The following is a 16,460-nucleotide window of genomic DNA, read 5'->3' as shown; positions in this document are numbered from 1 at the left end:
TTGAGTTGGACTGAGAGTTTACCTGTAGACACGTGAGAAGAGTTAAGAGAACAACCTTCCGCCTTTAAATCACTTCCATGTCCCAAACACAGATTATTCCTCGAGTATAACTAATGCTCGTTTCACAAAGCGTAAAAGTCTTTAGATGAAAAGTTTCCTGAGGATGAATCATCGCTTCCTGCAGAACCCAGCTGTTCCTGATTGGAGACGCGTTCAAGGTTTGTCTTGGTCCAGTTTTCTGTTGTTTTACTCACGACCGCGTCATTAACTGAAACTCGTGTTTGTTTGTTTGTTTGTTTCAGGTTTCTTCTCTTGATCATTGATCTTTTTCCACAGAGGAACCTGAGGAGATCAGCTGAGGAGCAGCACGCCGGTCTGCAGACAGGGGGCGTGGTTTCACAGGTCTGATGGGGCGTTCAGGGATCGCCGGAAATATCACTATATGTTGTGTGAATGAACCGATCTGGATTCAATAAAAAATGAGAGTACTTTTGTGTGGATTGAAAGATAAAACTTCTAATAGGTTTATCGTGAATAACATAAAGTGAGTTATTCGTATTTTCATGATTTCTTTAATGTTTTTAATGTATTCCCCAAAACACTTTTGATTGTTTGTATGTATGTGCATCCATCTATCTATCTATCTATCTATCTATCTATCTATCTATCTATCTATCTATCTATCTATCTATCTATCTATCTATCTATCTATCTATCTATCTATCTATCTATCTGTCGATCTATTGATCTTTTTATTTATCTATCTATCTATCTATCCTTCTCTCTATCTATCTATCTATCTATCTATCTATCTATCTATCTATCTATCTATCTATCTATCTATCTATCTATCTATCTATCTATCTATCTATGTATCTATCTATTTATCTCTCTATTTATCTATCTATCTCCTGTTTTACCTAGTGTGACGCAGTCGTCAGTTATCACCATACAATCATGTGTGTCTTTCTAATAAAATAAAATAAATAAGAGTATTTCTGCTGCAGCACTGTGGATGTAGTTGTGTGTAAAACCCAAATGCACCATGAACCGTGTGACTGTGTCTCCGAAGAGAGTGTGCAGGGGTCCTTGAACGCAGCACTAGTGCAGCTCAGTGTTGTGTGCGCGGGGCTGAGCCTGTGTGTGTGTGTGTGTGTCTTTGTGTGTTTGTGTGTTTGCTGCTGGCTCCCCCTCTGTCCTCCATTACAGCTCGGATCCATCCCGGCTGTACGGCGCAGGCCCGAAGCAGCGCAGCCGCTCTGAGGTTAGTGCCCTACCGCGCAATCTCCCTGCATTCCGCCCCGGCGCAGCCTCACATCGACCCGGCAGCGTCCGGGCGAGGAGCTCTCACCATCCAGAGGGTTCGGGTGGTGACTGGAGCCTCGTTGTGATGCTTGTGTGTTTGTTTTTCACCGGCGATGGAGTGTGTTGTAGGCGGGTTTCGACATAAAGCTCACACATAGAGAAGAGTCGTGTGGATGAGTCGGGCCGCTGGGCCTCGATTTGGTTTGATATTGCGCGGGGTTTCGTGTTGGAGGCTGCGATCACAACATGTACCTTCCTGTTCCCTGGATTCACTTAAACCCGGTGTTCGATCCCCACCGACCCACTGTCCCCCTCCACCACAGCCTTTGTTCATTCAGAGCACCGAGAGCACACCGACAAACGCTTAGCTAGCAGGCTAATTAGCCGAGTGTAGGACGTTGCTAGCTTAGCTCTTCGTTGTCAGGCAGCCGGCAGGCTAGCATCGGACTGTAACGCTGCAGTAATAGCGTTATGCGTTCAACTCCAGATATTAACTCTACGTGTGAGTTGAAAATCAGCCTCAGTTTAGTGTGTGAATAAGGATATTACGTGTAAATGTACATGCATCATGTAGCATGTCAGCAGCCACAGTGCATGTACTCATCACAGGCGAGATCACATGTAAACAAACTCAGTCCCATCACAGATGTGGGACTCCAGATGTGTTCTCGTTTTTTTAATACTCGCTCTCTGTCTCTAAAAACAATGATATATACTTGCCAGAATACATATTAGTATAAATCAGCTGCCCATTATGAATGCACAGTATATTAAACTGCTTCACTTCATGTAAACAGCCTGTCTCCAGTCACCATACATCAACTGAGTGTGTATTTATATATCATAATGTGTGATTTTCCCCTGACACTGTAACATGGATCCATCACATCACACACATGTGCATAATACCAGTGAATATACAAACACCAATACTACTGTTTCACACTGTAAAGGCTTGCATATTATATTTTTTACTATCACCAGTCACTGCAGGATTTGAATGTATCACAGCCAGTCTTCATTAATGTGCTGGATACATACTGCTGATTTATCTTTTGTAAGATTTAACACGTAATAAATGGGATTTGTAAAACATTTCTTTCTTGCTTTTATTAAAGTAATGTTTTAGTGAAGCTCCGTGGTGATAGATTTTGAAGCCTCCTTGGAGCAGTGGTGCAATCGGTGAACTCAGACAAGACAAATAAAAAAGCCGCAGGCATATTTCTACAAATATTGGAGACTTGTTCTATAACCTACCAGACAATTAGATGCTTTTTCATAAGCCTGAACTAGGGCACCACCGATTTATTTAAGAATATATAGCCAATAAATATCAAACATGAACTGGCATGTATATTTGCCAGCATGCGGCGATATGGAAACTCTTATTTTACAGAATGCAGTAAAGATGTGGATTCATGTTTATTTTCTTTATTCAAGATTTATTAATGTGGTAGCATTTTTGATATTTTTTTTGTAGATATTTATAAACAAGTTTCTGATTTAATTGTACAATATCAAGACTCAGTTAAATTTCTTATTGAGAGATATATTGGTATCCAAAATATCGGTGCTGGCTTCAGTCGGGCTCCAGTCTGAATTTGTTGGAGATAAGCACATATACTGTCAAGTCATTCTGATCAACATAAACAATAGTATATTTTTGAGGACCGATGCTTAACATGCAATACTATGCATCTGAGGAACTGTATATCAATAGTCAATACAAACAAGATTAATCCCATACAAGGTCTGTGTTGATATAATGAATAAATAGAAATTATTCAGACATGATATGCGGCTAAAGCAGTTGCTACGGTTATCTTATGCTCCATCTCTGCTTTTCCTTTTGCTCCACTCAGTCATTGAACTGTCGATCTAGCTGTGTAGACCGGGTGACCAATAATGGAGGAGCACAGCGTTCACCATGAACACATGACGACCATCGAGGCCGGCGCTGTCAGCCAACAGGTCCATCAGGTAAACTGATAACCCAAATAATGAACTAGTGGAAACCAGTAAGAAAGATAGACGATCATGATTGATTGATTTTACCAGCCAGATAGATCATTAGATTGAACCATTAACCCTCAAACTAATCCTATGGTATTTAGTTTGAAACCCATTTTAATTGGCTCTTTACTGTGCACAGGTACACGTGACCACTTACACTGAAACATCCATGATGAGTGCTGAGGAAGACTCAACGTCCTCGCCAGATGACGATCCTTACGACGACACGGACATCCTCAATTCGGCAGGCACCGATGAGATCACCGCACACCTAGCTGCTGCAGGTAAGTCTAGACACTACTCGATAGATAGAAACCCAGCATTTGGGTCTTAATACAATGCTCAGTGAGCAGATGTGCATAACTTCCATCTCTCTTGAATTCAACGAATCCAAAACCAAACATCCAAGACGTCCTGATATCAGTGTAATGTTTTTATATGAACAACAGGTGGAGCCAGTGTACTGTTTAGTGGAGGCAGTGTGCCACCCTTTCAATGTTGCCTCCTGTCAAGCTCAACTGTTGAGGGAAGGTGTCAGGGCTGACCGATAAAAAAGTTTTCTGGCTTCAGCTTTCAGTCTCAGTTTGGTTATGTTTAGACAAGTAATCTACTACTTTCTGGCAGAAAGCCTTGAAAGCAAACAACAGCTCCTGACTCTGCTTTTTGTGAGCCACAGTTGCAACTCAGCTCCCCTTCAAACCCAAGTTTCACGATTTAAAAGCATATTCCAATATCAAATATAAAGAGAATAATAATAATAACAACATCCATAAAGTCCATACATGTTGGAGTCATGCACAACACACAGTTTAGTGGTCATTTAAATGAATCATCTACCAGTACACAAGCTTTCTTTTTCTTCTCTTCTCAGGGCCAGTAGGCATGGCGGCAGCTGCTGCCGTGGCAACCGGCAAGAAAAGAAAGAGGCCTCACATCTTTGAGTCCAACCCCTCAATCCGCAAGAGGCAGCAGACCCGTCTGCTCAGGTGAGCTTCAAACACCAAGGAAACAACTTGATCCCCCTTTCGTGTAAAACAGCTACGATGCCAGAAATGTCACTTTCAGCACCTTAGATCATTGTGCACTCAGAAGGTGGTGTACTGTGTTGCTTTTATTCTGAAGCAGACAACAAATGTCGGTGTTTGTTTACAGGAAACTAAGAGCTACACTTGATGAGTATACCACCAGAGTGGGGCAGCAGGCCATAGTGCTGTGTATTTCTCCCTCCAAACCCAACCCAGTGTTCAAGGTGTTTGGTGCTGCTCCTCTGGAGAATGTGGTGAGTGTTCGAGTCTAGCATGTTGAGCACATCTATCTGCTGCACAATTTAAAACAGTTGAACAACCATTTCTATTTCTTTCCAGTAAACATTTGCAACTTAAGTGATCACAAGGACACATGCAGAACTAACCTAAAATGTTGTGCCACAACCTTCTGCCCTCCAGGTGAGGAAGTATAAGAGCATGATGTTGGAGGATCTGGAGAACGCTCTCGCTGAACACGCCCCTCCAGGTGGAGACATGGCCTCAGAGCTGCCCCCCCTCACCATAGACGGCATCCCTGTATCTGTGGATAAGATGACCCAGGTCAGGCTCCTTACTCTCTTCTAATCTATTACACTTCAACCCGCCAAGTAAACATCATCATATATGCCGCAGTGTACAGATGCTCCTCTATCTTTTGCCACCAGAGGGCATTAGTTGGAAACAAATCAGAATCCCAGGTTATTTTATGTACATTGTGAACAAGAACTTAGCATCATAGTTGTTTGCACATGTCCATTGTCACTTAATAAGTTTTTTTCATCCAATGTCATTTAGCCGTACATTAGTTTGATGCATAGGTCTGACAACAAGCCAAGCTTCTTGTGTTTGTAGACAGGATGTGGCAGCAGTGAGTGGAGCTGCAGTGCACGCTGCTCATTGTAGGCCTTTCAGTTTCACTGCAACATTAGCACCATTGGCAGCCTGAGTCCTCTCATCACCCGAGGGATCCCAGCTTGTTTACTCTGCCGTCCCAGTGCTGCTGACGCATTCTCTGGATCATCGTCAGAGTAGCCAGCATGACAGTGGCCCTCGGAGACTTCCCTCAACTCTGGGAGCACGCTGGCCAATCCCGAGGCAGGATGAGTCCTCGGAGGGCAGGTTCTAGTTGGTGCTTGTTTTTCCGGAGGTTGTAGGATGCGATTATCTCTAGTAACCTGTTGCCTCGCTCAGCTTGACCAAGCCAGGTGGAATGGTGTGGGCAGGTGTTTATGGAGGTGCCATGTGTTGGAGACAGGATGTTGTCTCGTCCCTCTGGGAAAAGGCCGAGGGACCTTGGAAATATCAAACAGGACAATGAGAGTGGTGCGATGAATGAGAACTAAGCTAACTTAGTTCTCCTGATCTGTATCGAGAAGACCCTGTCTTTTTTACTGACATGTGCAGTAGATTTTGTGCAGCTGAAGAAATCCCAGTAAGGTTTAGTGACGCAGGCAGAGGCCCTGACCAGTCCAATGTACGGAGCATCTGTAGCAGGTGATCCATGGACTAGCCTGAGCCCATAATTATCCCCTAGCCTTGTTAGGGCCAGGAACCGGGCATCATAGTCTCCCTTCTAAATGCTGATTGGACCATTGCTCTGAGGATTAGGAGTGGGGTGGTGGGTGCCAGGACAACATGCCACTTAACTCACTAGCCACTGTAATTAGGCCATCTGGCCTTGTGCACATGCATCCACATACATCCACACCAGCCACAGGTGGAAACGTGAAAACCTTTTGGGTTCCAAGACCTTTTTTTTATTGACCATCCATTGTCAATCAAGAGCCTTTTTTGTATTAACTCATTGTAACATACTAAGAAACCGTGAACCTGTGTTTTGCAATTGTGAATTATAACAGGGGTCTAAAGGGGGAGGAGAGAGGGATTTATTTCCTGCGGAACCAAATTTAGCCCGTAATGTCATGGCAGGCAGACGCTGCAGTGCCTCATTGTGCAATATAATCCCTCAGTGATGCTTGCATATTACCAGGACACTGAGGACACTGGCACTAAACCCCACCCTAGCCTGTCAGTGAGTGAGTGAGTGAGTGAGTGTGTATGTGTGTGCCTGGTCTGGAAGTGTTGACGTGATGGTGAGTGAATATATGTCTGTGTGCCACTCACTTGTGCACCTATAGTTGTGATGCTGGTGGGTGATCAATAGCGAACGAATCAGATTAGCTCAAGACCACACATGAAACAAGGAAGCTAACATCTCTCTCTCTTAGTCAGCTGCCTTCATTGAACCTACACTCAGTTGCACGTTGCTTTGAAAATGGACTAAATAACAGACGTGTGCACTGCCTCAACAAAGATCATAATGGCATCTCCTCTGAAACATATCTGAACAAAATAACCTTGATAAATGAAAGATTTACTGTAGGGCTTTAGTATTAACTTTAGTTTGAACTAGGTTTATTTTATCAATGAATACATATTTAAAATCTGATACGACTCCCAGGGATGAAATTAAAAATTAACAATTTAAATAGACATGACTATTGGAGTCAGACGAATAAATTGGATGAATACATTTTTGTATAATTTACTCCATTGTCAGTGTAATGAATTGGCACATTTTAACAGCTGAAAAGTAACAAGGAATCGCAGCAGCGGTCGGCCCACGTTTCCAGTTCACTTGTCTCCTACTTCATTGTGAATGGTGCCCTCAAATATAGTGGACCAGCTCTCCCTGATACAGTCTGGTGCAGCCACAGTAATGAAATGAGGATATAATAGTTCACCCCATGAGTGATCAAAGTTAATCTAATGTCTTTGCATTGATTGATATTTTTTTTTTTTTTACAATATTGACCTGCTTGTCCTTTTTAATATATCCGCTGAGTGTGCTGGGACTTTGCTGGGACAGGTTGACTGCTGAAGTGTGTTGGATCACCCCTGGTGTTCTCATGGTGTCTGTCTCACACATCAGGCTGGAGCCACAGCCATAGATTGGTCTGTTAATAAACATGAGCACATTGTTCCCTTTATAGAAAGACTGTTTCTATTTGCAGACCCTGACCACCTCAGCACACAGCAGCAGGTAGCCAATCAATAGCTGCCTCCTGCAGCCTGCTCAAGGGCATGTGTGTGACACTGCAGCTCTCCACTTTGGAGTTTTGGTGTCTGTATCATATTTTTTTCCTCCTATCCATCTGTCCTCTGCTTCAGGCCCAGCTGCGAGCATTCATCCCAGAGATGCTGAAGTACTCTACAGGCCGAGGGAAGCCTGGCTGGGGTAAAGAGAGCTGCAAGCCAGTGTGGTGGCCCGAGGACATCCCCTGGGCCAACGTCCGCAGCGATGTCCGTACAGAGGAGCAGAAACAGAGGGTGAAAAAATAACTGGGAAATACTGTGTTTGATTTGGAAAGTTGCTTTTAGAATTGGTTTTATCGTATTCTGTCTCTGTCACAAATGGTATCTGATAACCTGCTATCTATTCGACAAAGAGTTACCTATAAGACAGTAGAAAATCTGTAATTTTTGCATTCAATACCAGTAGTTTTAAAGTCACTCTGTAGAATTAACTCATAGTTTGAATGGCCCAGGTTTCTTGGACGCAGGCGTTGCGAACCATCGTGAAGAACTGCTACAAGCAGCACGGACGTGAGGATCTGTTGTATGCATTTGAAGACCATCATATAACGACGGTTACCACCCAGCACCACCACCTGACCACAGCGCAGAGCATCGCTCACCTTGTGCCGTCACAAACTGTGGTGCAGACCATCAACAACCCCGATGGAACAGTCTCACTCATTCAGGTACATTTTCTTGTCGCTTGGACGTTATACCCTCGAGTGGCACTTTTTCAAATCTTTATCTCGTTCAGTTTCTCTTTAAGTGATTTCACTTTCTGTATTTTTTGACTCTCAGGTTGGCACAGGACACACAGTTGCCACTCTGGCAGATGCCTCGGAGCTGCCGGGTGTGACGGTGACACAGGTTAACTACGCTACTGTGACGGATGGAGAGGTGACAGCCACTTGCACTCAAACACACACATCTTAATCAAAACATGCTTGTGTCCTGATTGTATAAAGGGCTCCTGAGTTTCCTAGAACACATTAATGACTAAAACAAAAGAATGTTGCAGCACATTAGATTATGATATTAAGCATACTCTATGGGAGCTGTCCATTCAGCACCACAAAATCAAAACAAAAATGTGTTCACCAACAAACATAGTACCGCAGTTTTTATGTTTACATAACATTTATCGTCCCATTATTGAAAAATTTTTTGGACTACTTTTCTCCAGGTGGAGCAGAATTGGGCCCTCCATAGCGGGGAGATGACAATCCAAACCACTCAGTCATCAGAGGCCACGCAGGCAGTAGCATCCCTGGCTGAAGCTGCTGTCGCCGCCAGTCATGAGATGCAGACTGGTGCCACCGTCACGATGGCTCTAAACAGGTGAGAATTGAACATTTTAAAAGGGTTCAATGGTTGTAGAATTAGAACAAGATGGGAAAGTTTCAGGGGAGATTTGTTGGAGAAGTGATTTGTTCAATTGTAGGTGTACAATCAGACCACTGTCATCAATTATGAAGAGAACATTAGTCTAATAGTTGAGCTTACTAAGCCTCAGGTCCTTTATCATACACCTACCAGTTAGTTTGTCAGCAGCAGTAAAGCAGAGTTGGCACCGTAGAGCTCTCACTGCAAAACTGTCACCACTTTTTTGGGGGGGGTAAAAATACTGCAGGATTTAGTGTTTAGCATTCACTGATGCAACCTTCATGGGTGTTCAGTCCCTGTAGGTGGAGCCAGCGAACACTGCAAACCATAAGAGGAATCCGTAATTGCACAGGCAGCTTTAACAACTGGATGAGAATGAGGCAACTGTCAGGGCAGGTCACTGGGGTCCCCTCTAGATTAGTGAACTACAGCTGATCCTGGTTCAGCATCTAATTAATTAGCCTGTGGCCTTTATAGTGGAAGGGAGCGATGTGCACATATTAACCTGTGCTAATTTTGCTTATTAAGTGACACCAAGGCAGGTGATAAATGCATGATTCCATATAGTGTGACAAAGTCAGTAAAGGTCTGAAATACAATAACCCATAACCTGTTGTAAAAATACAGTGAGCATTGAGTGTACAGACTGTCGTAATAAACAATGCACATGGGTTGTGTTGGACCGTTTTTCCTTTTGGGAAATGTGCCGCACACATTTTTATTCAGATGGGGCCTACAGCGGGATCTTAAAGCGTGTCCCATGGAGGACCGGTCGTCTGCAGGATCGGGTTACATCACAACAATACAGCAGCTTGACAATCTCAGGTAGATAAATACAATCTTGCCGCAGCCTGGTTTAAATGAAAACCTACAGCGCTGTAGCCACTTCTGGATCCACAGTTTTGATATTCATGAATTTAAAAGGTCTTAAACTCTCAGTATTTATCCTCCCGACTGGTTTTTCACTGCACTGGTGTCATGGCAATAATTTCACGTGTGTGTGGGTATGTCCCAGTGGGGCTTGTTACGTGCACCCACCTGAGTCCTCCCTCCTCACCCCTCACCTCCCCTCCTGCTGTTTACCTGTGCTGAGTTACCTTCTGCTCCACAGGCTCTGGAACATTGTGTCTCTGTTTTCCAGCTCCTGGAACATGGCCTCCTCTCACTGTCGTTTCTGCTGTGTTGAGCTAAAAATTGACACCGTATAGACAAAATGAATCAGACATGGTCCACTCCCACTGTGGTTATATTTTTCATGACAAAACATCAAGGCCAAAATTGCCTGACTTTATTGCCACCATCATTTCTCTGTTCTCTCTCAGCTCCTCTTCCTTATCTGTCCATCTGTATTTCTATCTCAGATGTGATTATGAGCCAATCTGTGAACACTTCCATTAGTTCATAACGAAGCTGGTGTGGTAATAGGCTCATGGTAAATCCACTGGAGAGATCTGGTTGATAACACTGCTTTGTTAGACCTGTAGCACCTGGCGTTTAGGGAGATGTGACAGATTTCTCCATAAGTCCAGACTGGAAAAGCCTCTTACATCTCATACGCTCCTAGCTCTTCACCCCACATCTCTCTAATAACCCCTGCCTTTGTGAGCAGACTGTGTGTGTGCGCCCGTGTGAATGTGGTCTAGGCATTACTCATGTTGTGGGGACCTAACTGTTTTATATTGTAGGGATTTGACTTCCTTTTGAGGACATTGAGCAAGTCCCCATAGCATGATTCTTTAAATTTTGAGGTGTATACATTCTTATGGTAGTTTAGGTCTCCACAAAATAAACCTAAGTATTTATGTGTGCACTGTGTGTGTATTTGTCCTTTTTGTACACATGCTTCACAATATCTGAATGTATGTGTGTTTCTTGCAGTGAGGCAGCTCATGCTGTAGCGACGTTGGCAGAGGCCACTCTACAAGGTGGAGGTCAGATCGTCCTGGCAGAGACGGCAGCTGCTGTCGGGGCACTAGCTGGGGTTCAGGATGCCACAGGTACATATTTATCCATAATGTTATCATCAGCACAGCAATCCCTGAGGCACCGTGCAAAATACACCTCAGATAGTTTTTCAATTTTTCAGCTATTTGGCTTCTTCCTTTCATTATATCAGTTTCATTTTATATCATATATATATCATTTTTTTAATGAAGTCATATTAAAAGTAGAAGGTTAATGAATGTAAAAATGATAACACTTGAAAACCTAAGGAGGGATGTTATTTGTTAAAAAATATATTAGGAATATTTAGGAAAATAGATTTTTTCTATGGTGACCAATGTAAATATAGCACAAGAAATGGGCTTCTTTTCAGCTTCTCATTTTTTTTAAATGGTACTTCTGCTGCCAATCTTATTTCTTAAGTCTTACAACGTGGAAGCTTTCCTGTACTGACGCCTCTGAGCTCATACACTCATAATCTACTCTGTGCTGATGTCAGACAGACACAGTGTGGTTTTGTATCTTGTAGCTGAGCTCCCTTCTTTTAATGTTATTTTTTGTTAGCTGCATGACCCTGTAGTGGACGTGACAGGATCGGACTTTGTAGCGACAGCTTCACATCCTTGTGGTAAACAATTAGCAGCCGTTCAAAGCATATGCTCAGTCAATATCAGTGGGCCTTAGGGCAACTGTCTGCAAACAGGAACATCAGAGGAGGCAATGCTCACCTAACATTGATCACCAAATGTAGTAAGTATGTAGTCAATAATGTGAGTGTCATATTGCACATGAATATAAATATTTAGGTGACGCTGACGATGAAATACATTTTATATTGAGTAATTCCTAGTGACAATTTTTTGATTTAAAAAGTATTTATTATAATTTACCGAACAATTTATAAGTTAGATTCAAGATGTTATGATGTTTCTTTTATTTCTAATTTCTGCTTTGAATCATGGTTATTTACAATCAGTGTAATGATGCAATAAACTATATATTTCACCTAAATTCAAAGTGTGAGCTACACACATCTTGTGAAGTCTTGTTCTTATTCAGGATTTCTTCTGACTAGTGCCATCCTACACAGGGATAAACACAAAGACACACACTTATACAAATTACACTAGTTCCAGAGGCATCAGCCGGCCCCTCGGGGCCCCACCTAAAGAGCTTTGACTCACTCCATTATCAGTCCATGGACTAATCACTTGGCCAGCTGTCAGCACACAGCCCCAGGTTCTCTTGCTCATCTATAAACATAGACATACATACACTACCAGTATATAAATTCATTCTCTATCTCCTCCTCTAACTGTCAATACTCTGCATTAGCATTAAGAAAAGCACAGAACTAAAGCATGTTCACATTGAATCATTGATTAAATCAGTCTGTGGTGTCACAGCTGCACCGTTGACCAGTGGTAACTTACTGCCTGAAGTAGCCTTCAAGTTTCACATTTTAACAATTGGCTCTGAAATTGTTGTGATAAGCAGCACAGGCTGTTGCAGAAATATGGGCTTTGTTCAGACTCCAGCTAAATCAGATTTGTTTCTCAAATCAGATCTTGAGGACTGTCCACACTGTTATTTCTAAGCAATCAGATCCGATTTGTGTTACCAGACAGCAACTTATCTGCATTGCGTAGATAATACCTAAATAATACATTGTGCAAATACAAATATGTGAACTGTGTGCCAGTGTTCATTTGCACATTGTTACTTAAATGTAAATTCAATTTATTCAAATCTAAGATCTGCACCTTTTGTTGTTTGACATCTTGCTTCCTACAGGGTGCTTTAGCTGCAATAGCTCACTTAAACAACTAATGGAGCTGGCAGAGCCAGTCCTTCTTGCAAGCTATTGACCTTAGCAAATCAGCGTAGTGCTGCACAGGAGTGAAGAGCACCGTTTGAAGTGTGCTGGCCCAGACACTGCTGATTGGCTTGTATAGCAACCCTTCACCAACACAGACATTACGACCTGCACACACACCGATACGTACACACTGCGGCACCAAGGCACGGCCCTTAACGTCTTAGTAACCATGTTGAAGTGGCAGAGGGAGGCACTTCACTCAGTAGCTGTACTGTGTCTGTACATCACAGTGCCATGCCCTGTTCCCAGTAAGCCCTCCTCTGTAATCACCGCCAGCACAATTACCTGCATCAGCACAACTTAACCCTGTCACAAATCACTGGCAAGTGGGCTTAGAGGCCAAGAGGACCAACACTTACCGACCTGACAAAAGCGGACGTTTTTTTAATTTGGGAGAACTTAAGAGGAATAATAATGACGGTGAAGTTTTTTAACCCTCAAATTAAATCCTTAAATATTGAATGGACTAAAATACATTTGAAATCTGGCCTGTGTCATGTCACATATGTATCTGAAAGGATTCATGTATAATTTGTGGGTGAGGCATTCGGTGTCCAGCCTCTTAGCTCACACTAATGGGAGCAGGCATGAGCCACTGCCATCCCCTACACTGACCTTCTTGCCTGCCTGTGACACTGTGACAGCTTGTAGGGTGGGGCAGATGCCCACGTGAATGCAGCAGTAATCCCTACAGGCAAAGACACACACACATACACACACACACAGCTGGGAATGGGGGTAGCAAGCTAAGGACGTTCAATCGGACCATTGTTCAGAAACATGGCTGCCTTCTATCACAGACATCTTCATCGAGTGGAGTAATAAAGAGGAGAGATTATTATATTGATCATTTCTGTGCGCCTAAAGCAATATGTTCAAATGACTTGTTTAGCAAGATCAACAGAATTGAATTAAAATGATTCCAAAAAAGAGAAACCAATAAAACTCACTCGAGCAAATGACTAACTATTTGAAATAATCAAAGTTGTTGTCAATGAGTTTTCTGACCTTAACATACAGAAAAATCGGCACGGTGTGTGTTTGTGTGTCTAAATCCAACATGTCCCACCTCTCTTCCTCAGGTTTGGTCCAGATCCCGGTCAGCATGTATCAGACTGTAGTGACCAGCCTGGCACAGGGGAACCGGCCTGTCCAGGTTGCCATGGCACCTGTCGCCACACGCATAGAGAACACTGTCACTCTGGACGGCCAGGCGGTGGAGGTTGTGACCCTTGAGCAATGACTATTGGAATCCTGAAAGGAGCAGAAGGCACTGATTGGCCACCTTGGAGATTTGTCTGTCCTACTGCGCGTTGTTTATTATGTAAAGACTTGACTTGTTGGTGTAATATTTTTTTTTCCCCTTTTAGCTTTTTTTAATTTTTTTTTAGCTCTTTGATGTTGAGTATTTAGTATTTATTTCTTACAAGTCCACCTTTACTTAAAACAAAGATGAACCAAAAACCCCGGGAGGAAAGCCACCACTGCTTCAGTGTGTTGTCTATCACTGTTCTGCATTTTCTACATTGTCTCTGTGCTTGAATGTTTTGTTTTTAGGATGCATTTACGATTAGGTGTAGTCAAGCAACCACTGCTTCCCACATCCTCCATCACTGCTCTGAATATCACTCTTTCCACTTGGGCTCACTTAAACCTCTGAGCTGTGGACACTCCCCGACTTTGTCCTCACATTAGATGGTAATTTATGTTGAAACACCATGTTGTCGTGTGCTTTTCCCCTGTGCTGTTTTAATTGTGGTCCATGCACGTCCTAAGATTTGTGAAGACTCAGGATACACATCAAGTTTTTGTCTTCGTTCCTGCTGGATTGCTGAGCTGACTTCTCGCAGCGGCCATTTTGACGACCTATCCATTTTATTTTCAGTGCATGGATAGAATCAACTCCTCTAAATGTTATTTTTTTAACATGAACTTCTTTGTATGTCACCTAAGACTCGGAAGTCAACATCACTTTGTATATGACAGAGAGTTGGTCATACGTGGACAGGAAGTGCAGTCTATGAAAGGCAAATAATGTAAAATCTTGAAACAAAAATAATTGCTTGCAAAGAATCAGCTTATTTTGATGCAGCTGTAACAGTTGATTCCACTTTCACCAAACATGTGTATTTAAAGAAATAAAGTCCAATAGACTGACTGCTGTTTACCACTCGCACTGTGTCTGTCTCGGTTATTAATACACTGTTCACCCAACAATTAAACCATTAATAAACTATTAAAGCAAGATTTGTTCAGTGTTTTAACATTTTAGATTACATATAATTAGGATTACATGATCAGTGGAGCGCATATGTCCGCAGGAGACCAATAAATCTGTTGAAATACTCTAGAAACTCTAGTAAAATGTTTATAGTGAACTGTTAGCCATGTTTTCAATAGCTGATGCTAATCGAATAAGGCAAGCTGTATTGGCAGGCGATAGCTTATTCCATACAAATAGCCACTAGCCCCAGTCTGAACATTCAAATTCAAGTCGACCTTGTTGAACTTAAACTTGACCGCTTGACTGTGAGGCAAACGAAATGGAGGGAAGGTAAGGCGCTACCTAGCCTAGCATGGTACACTTTATGCACGCTAAGCTAGCATAGTATAACATACACTTTATACACGCTAAGCTAACAGGATAACAAACACGCATTGTGTGTACCTGTGTTGCTTGTGCTTGAGGATACGCCTCATTAATTCGGTCACATTAGCTTGTTAGCTTACTACATGCTAGCCTACGAAGCTAACACTCGTTAGCTCTGGCCCCTTCCGCACTGTTTAGGTCCAGGCAGAGTCACAGCTTTTTATTTGAGCTAATTAAAGTAGACATTTACCTCTGGGCCAGTGCTGTGTGGACGTCGGTTGGTTTTTCCAAAGGACTTTTCCCATATTAGAGATTTTGAGGTAAATGGCTCAAGTCCTGTTTTGTGCGTTCAATCAAATATCAGCTCATAACAAATGTGTAAAAAAGTGTATAACTGCACAGAATGTCTGTTTGTTGAATGATTATATATAAGATTTATTGATTTATTATCTATATACTAGTGCAGTGCCTATTGTCTGTTTACTGTTAACTTGACCTGTAGTGATGCTACAGAGTCACTTGAATTTAATTATTCCTCGTCATTAGTGAGTTCCTCAAACAGTTCTACAATATACCGTCACTTTTTATTTTGTGTTCATCCTACCTGGTTTATCTGCAGTGAAGATTTTATAGTCTTTGTTTTTCCTAATATTCACAGCTTTTCAAAGTAAAAGTTTTGTAATTCTGTTCGATATAATGCATTTCAGCAACTAAGTGAATGTGGGGTTTTTACTCTGTAGACTAGTTGGTAAAGATTTTATAAAAGTGGTTGCCATAATGGAGATATATGAATATCTGTGTCAGTCCGATATGGTGAAATAAAAATAATAATTTGCTTGCCCCTGCTGTATTTCAGACGTAGAAGCGGACACGTTCTACTGGGTCCACAGACCAAACTCGCACCGCCCCGCCCCCACTGACTGCTACAGAGCACCGTTGTCCTGTTTGTGAAATCTTTATTAAAATTGAACATATTACAGGATATTTGACACTGCGCTTCCTGGGGTCATTAACAATTCACGTGCCAAGTGTGAAGCCGATAACATGCAAGGTTCCATAGATATTCGTTCCACATACAGACAGTCGTTTGTGAGATTATTGGGTAGACATTGAGCAGTAAAAAAAACAAATAATGGCATAACAGTTTAAGAAGAAAACATAATAAGACTTGACTACAGATACAATTTTACAACCATGTCTATCCCTTTTCTGAGCGATACATTGCCACAAAACCCGATAAGCC

The 16,460-nt window shown here is 42.3% G+C and overlaps 1 protein-coding gene across 3 annotated transcripts; it reads left to right on the top strand.

The window, feature by feature from the left end:
- Positions 1–1,198: 1,198 nt before the first annotated feature.
- Positions 1,199–14,800, top strand: nrf1 (nuclear respiratory factor 1). Of its 3 annotated transcripts, none has more exons than XM_061081284.1 (13): positions 1,199–1,264; positions 3,168–3,285; positions 3,458–3,602; positions 4,190–4,304; positions 4,471–4,597; positions 4,764–4,904; positions 7,515–7,673; positions 7,892–8,107; positions 8,220–8,318; positions 8,605–8,759; positions 9,531–9,629; positions 10,683–10,801; positions 13,710–14,800. In XM_061081284.1, the coding sequence occupies exons 2-13, from the start codon at positions 3,211–3,213 to the stop codon at positions 13,868–13,870; spliced, it is 1,611 nt and encodes a 536-aa protein (XP_060937267.1). In that variant the 5' UTR covers positions 1,199–1,264; positions 3,168–3,210; the 3' UTR covers positions 13,871–14,800. The 3 variants fall into 3 exon arrangements, with proteins under 3 accessions (XP_060937267.1, XP_060937287.1, XP_060937278.1); XM_061081295.1 differs by lacking the exon at positions 1,199–1,264 and adding an exon at positions 1,369–1,396; XM_061081304.1 differs by lacking the exon at positions 9,531–9,629.
- The last annotated feature ends 1,660 nt before the right edge of the window (positions 14,801–16,460 follow it).

This window comes from Limanda limanda, chromosome 1 (genome assembly GCF_963576545.1).
Source record: "Limanda limanda chromosome 1, fLimLim1.1, whole genome shotgun sequence".
NCBI classification, from domain to species: domain Eukaryota; kingdom Metazoa; phylum Chordata; class Actinopteri; order Pleuronectiformes; family Pleuronectidae; genus Limanda; species Limanda limanda.
This window is presented reverse-complemented; position numbering and strand designations above follow the sequence as displayed.

Bases quoted from the DNA above. Each gene is read 5' to 3' on its own strand.
- nrf1 (XM_061081284.1), top strand. From the start codon at position 3,211: ATGGAGGAGCACAGCGTTCACCATGAACACATGACGACCATCGAGGCC. The intron at 8,760-9,530 runs GTGAGAATTGAA...ATTTTTATTCAG, and splicing joins GTCACGATGGCTCTAAACAG to ATGGGGCCTACAGCGGGATC. The intron at 9,630-10,682 runs GTAGATAAATAC...TGTTTCTTGCAG, and splicing joins CAGCAGCTTGACAATCTCAG to TGAGGCAGCTCATGCTGTAG.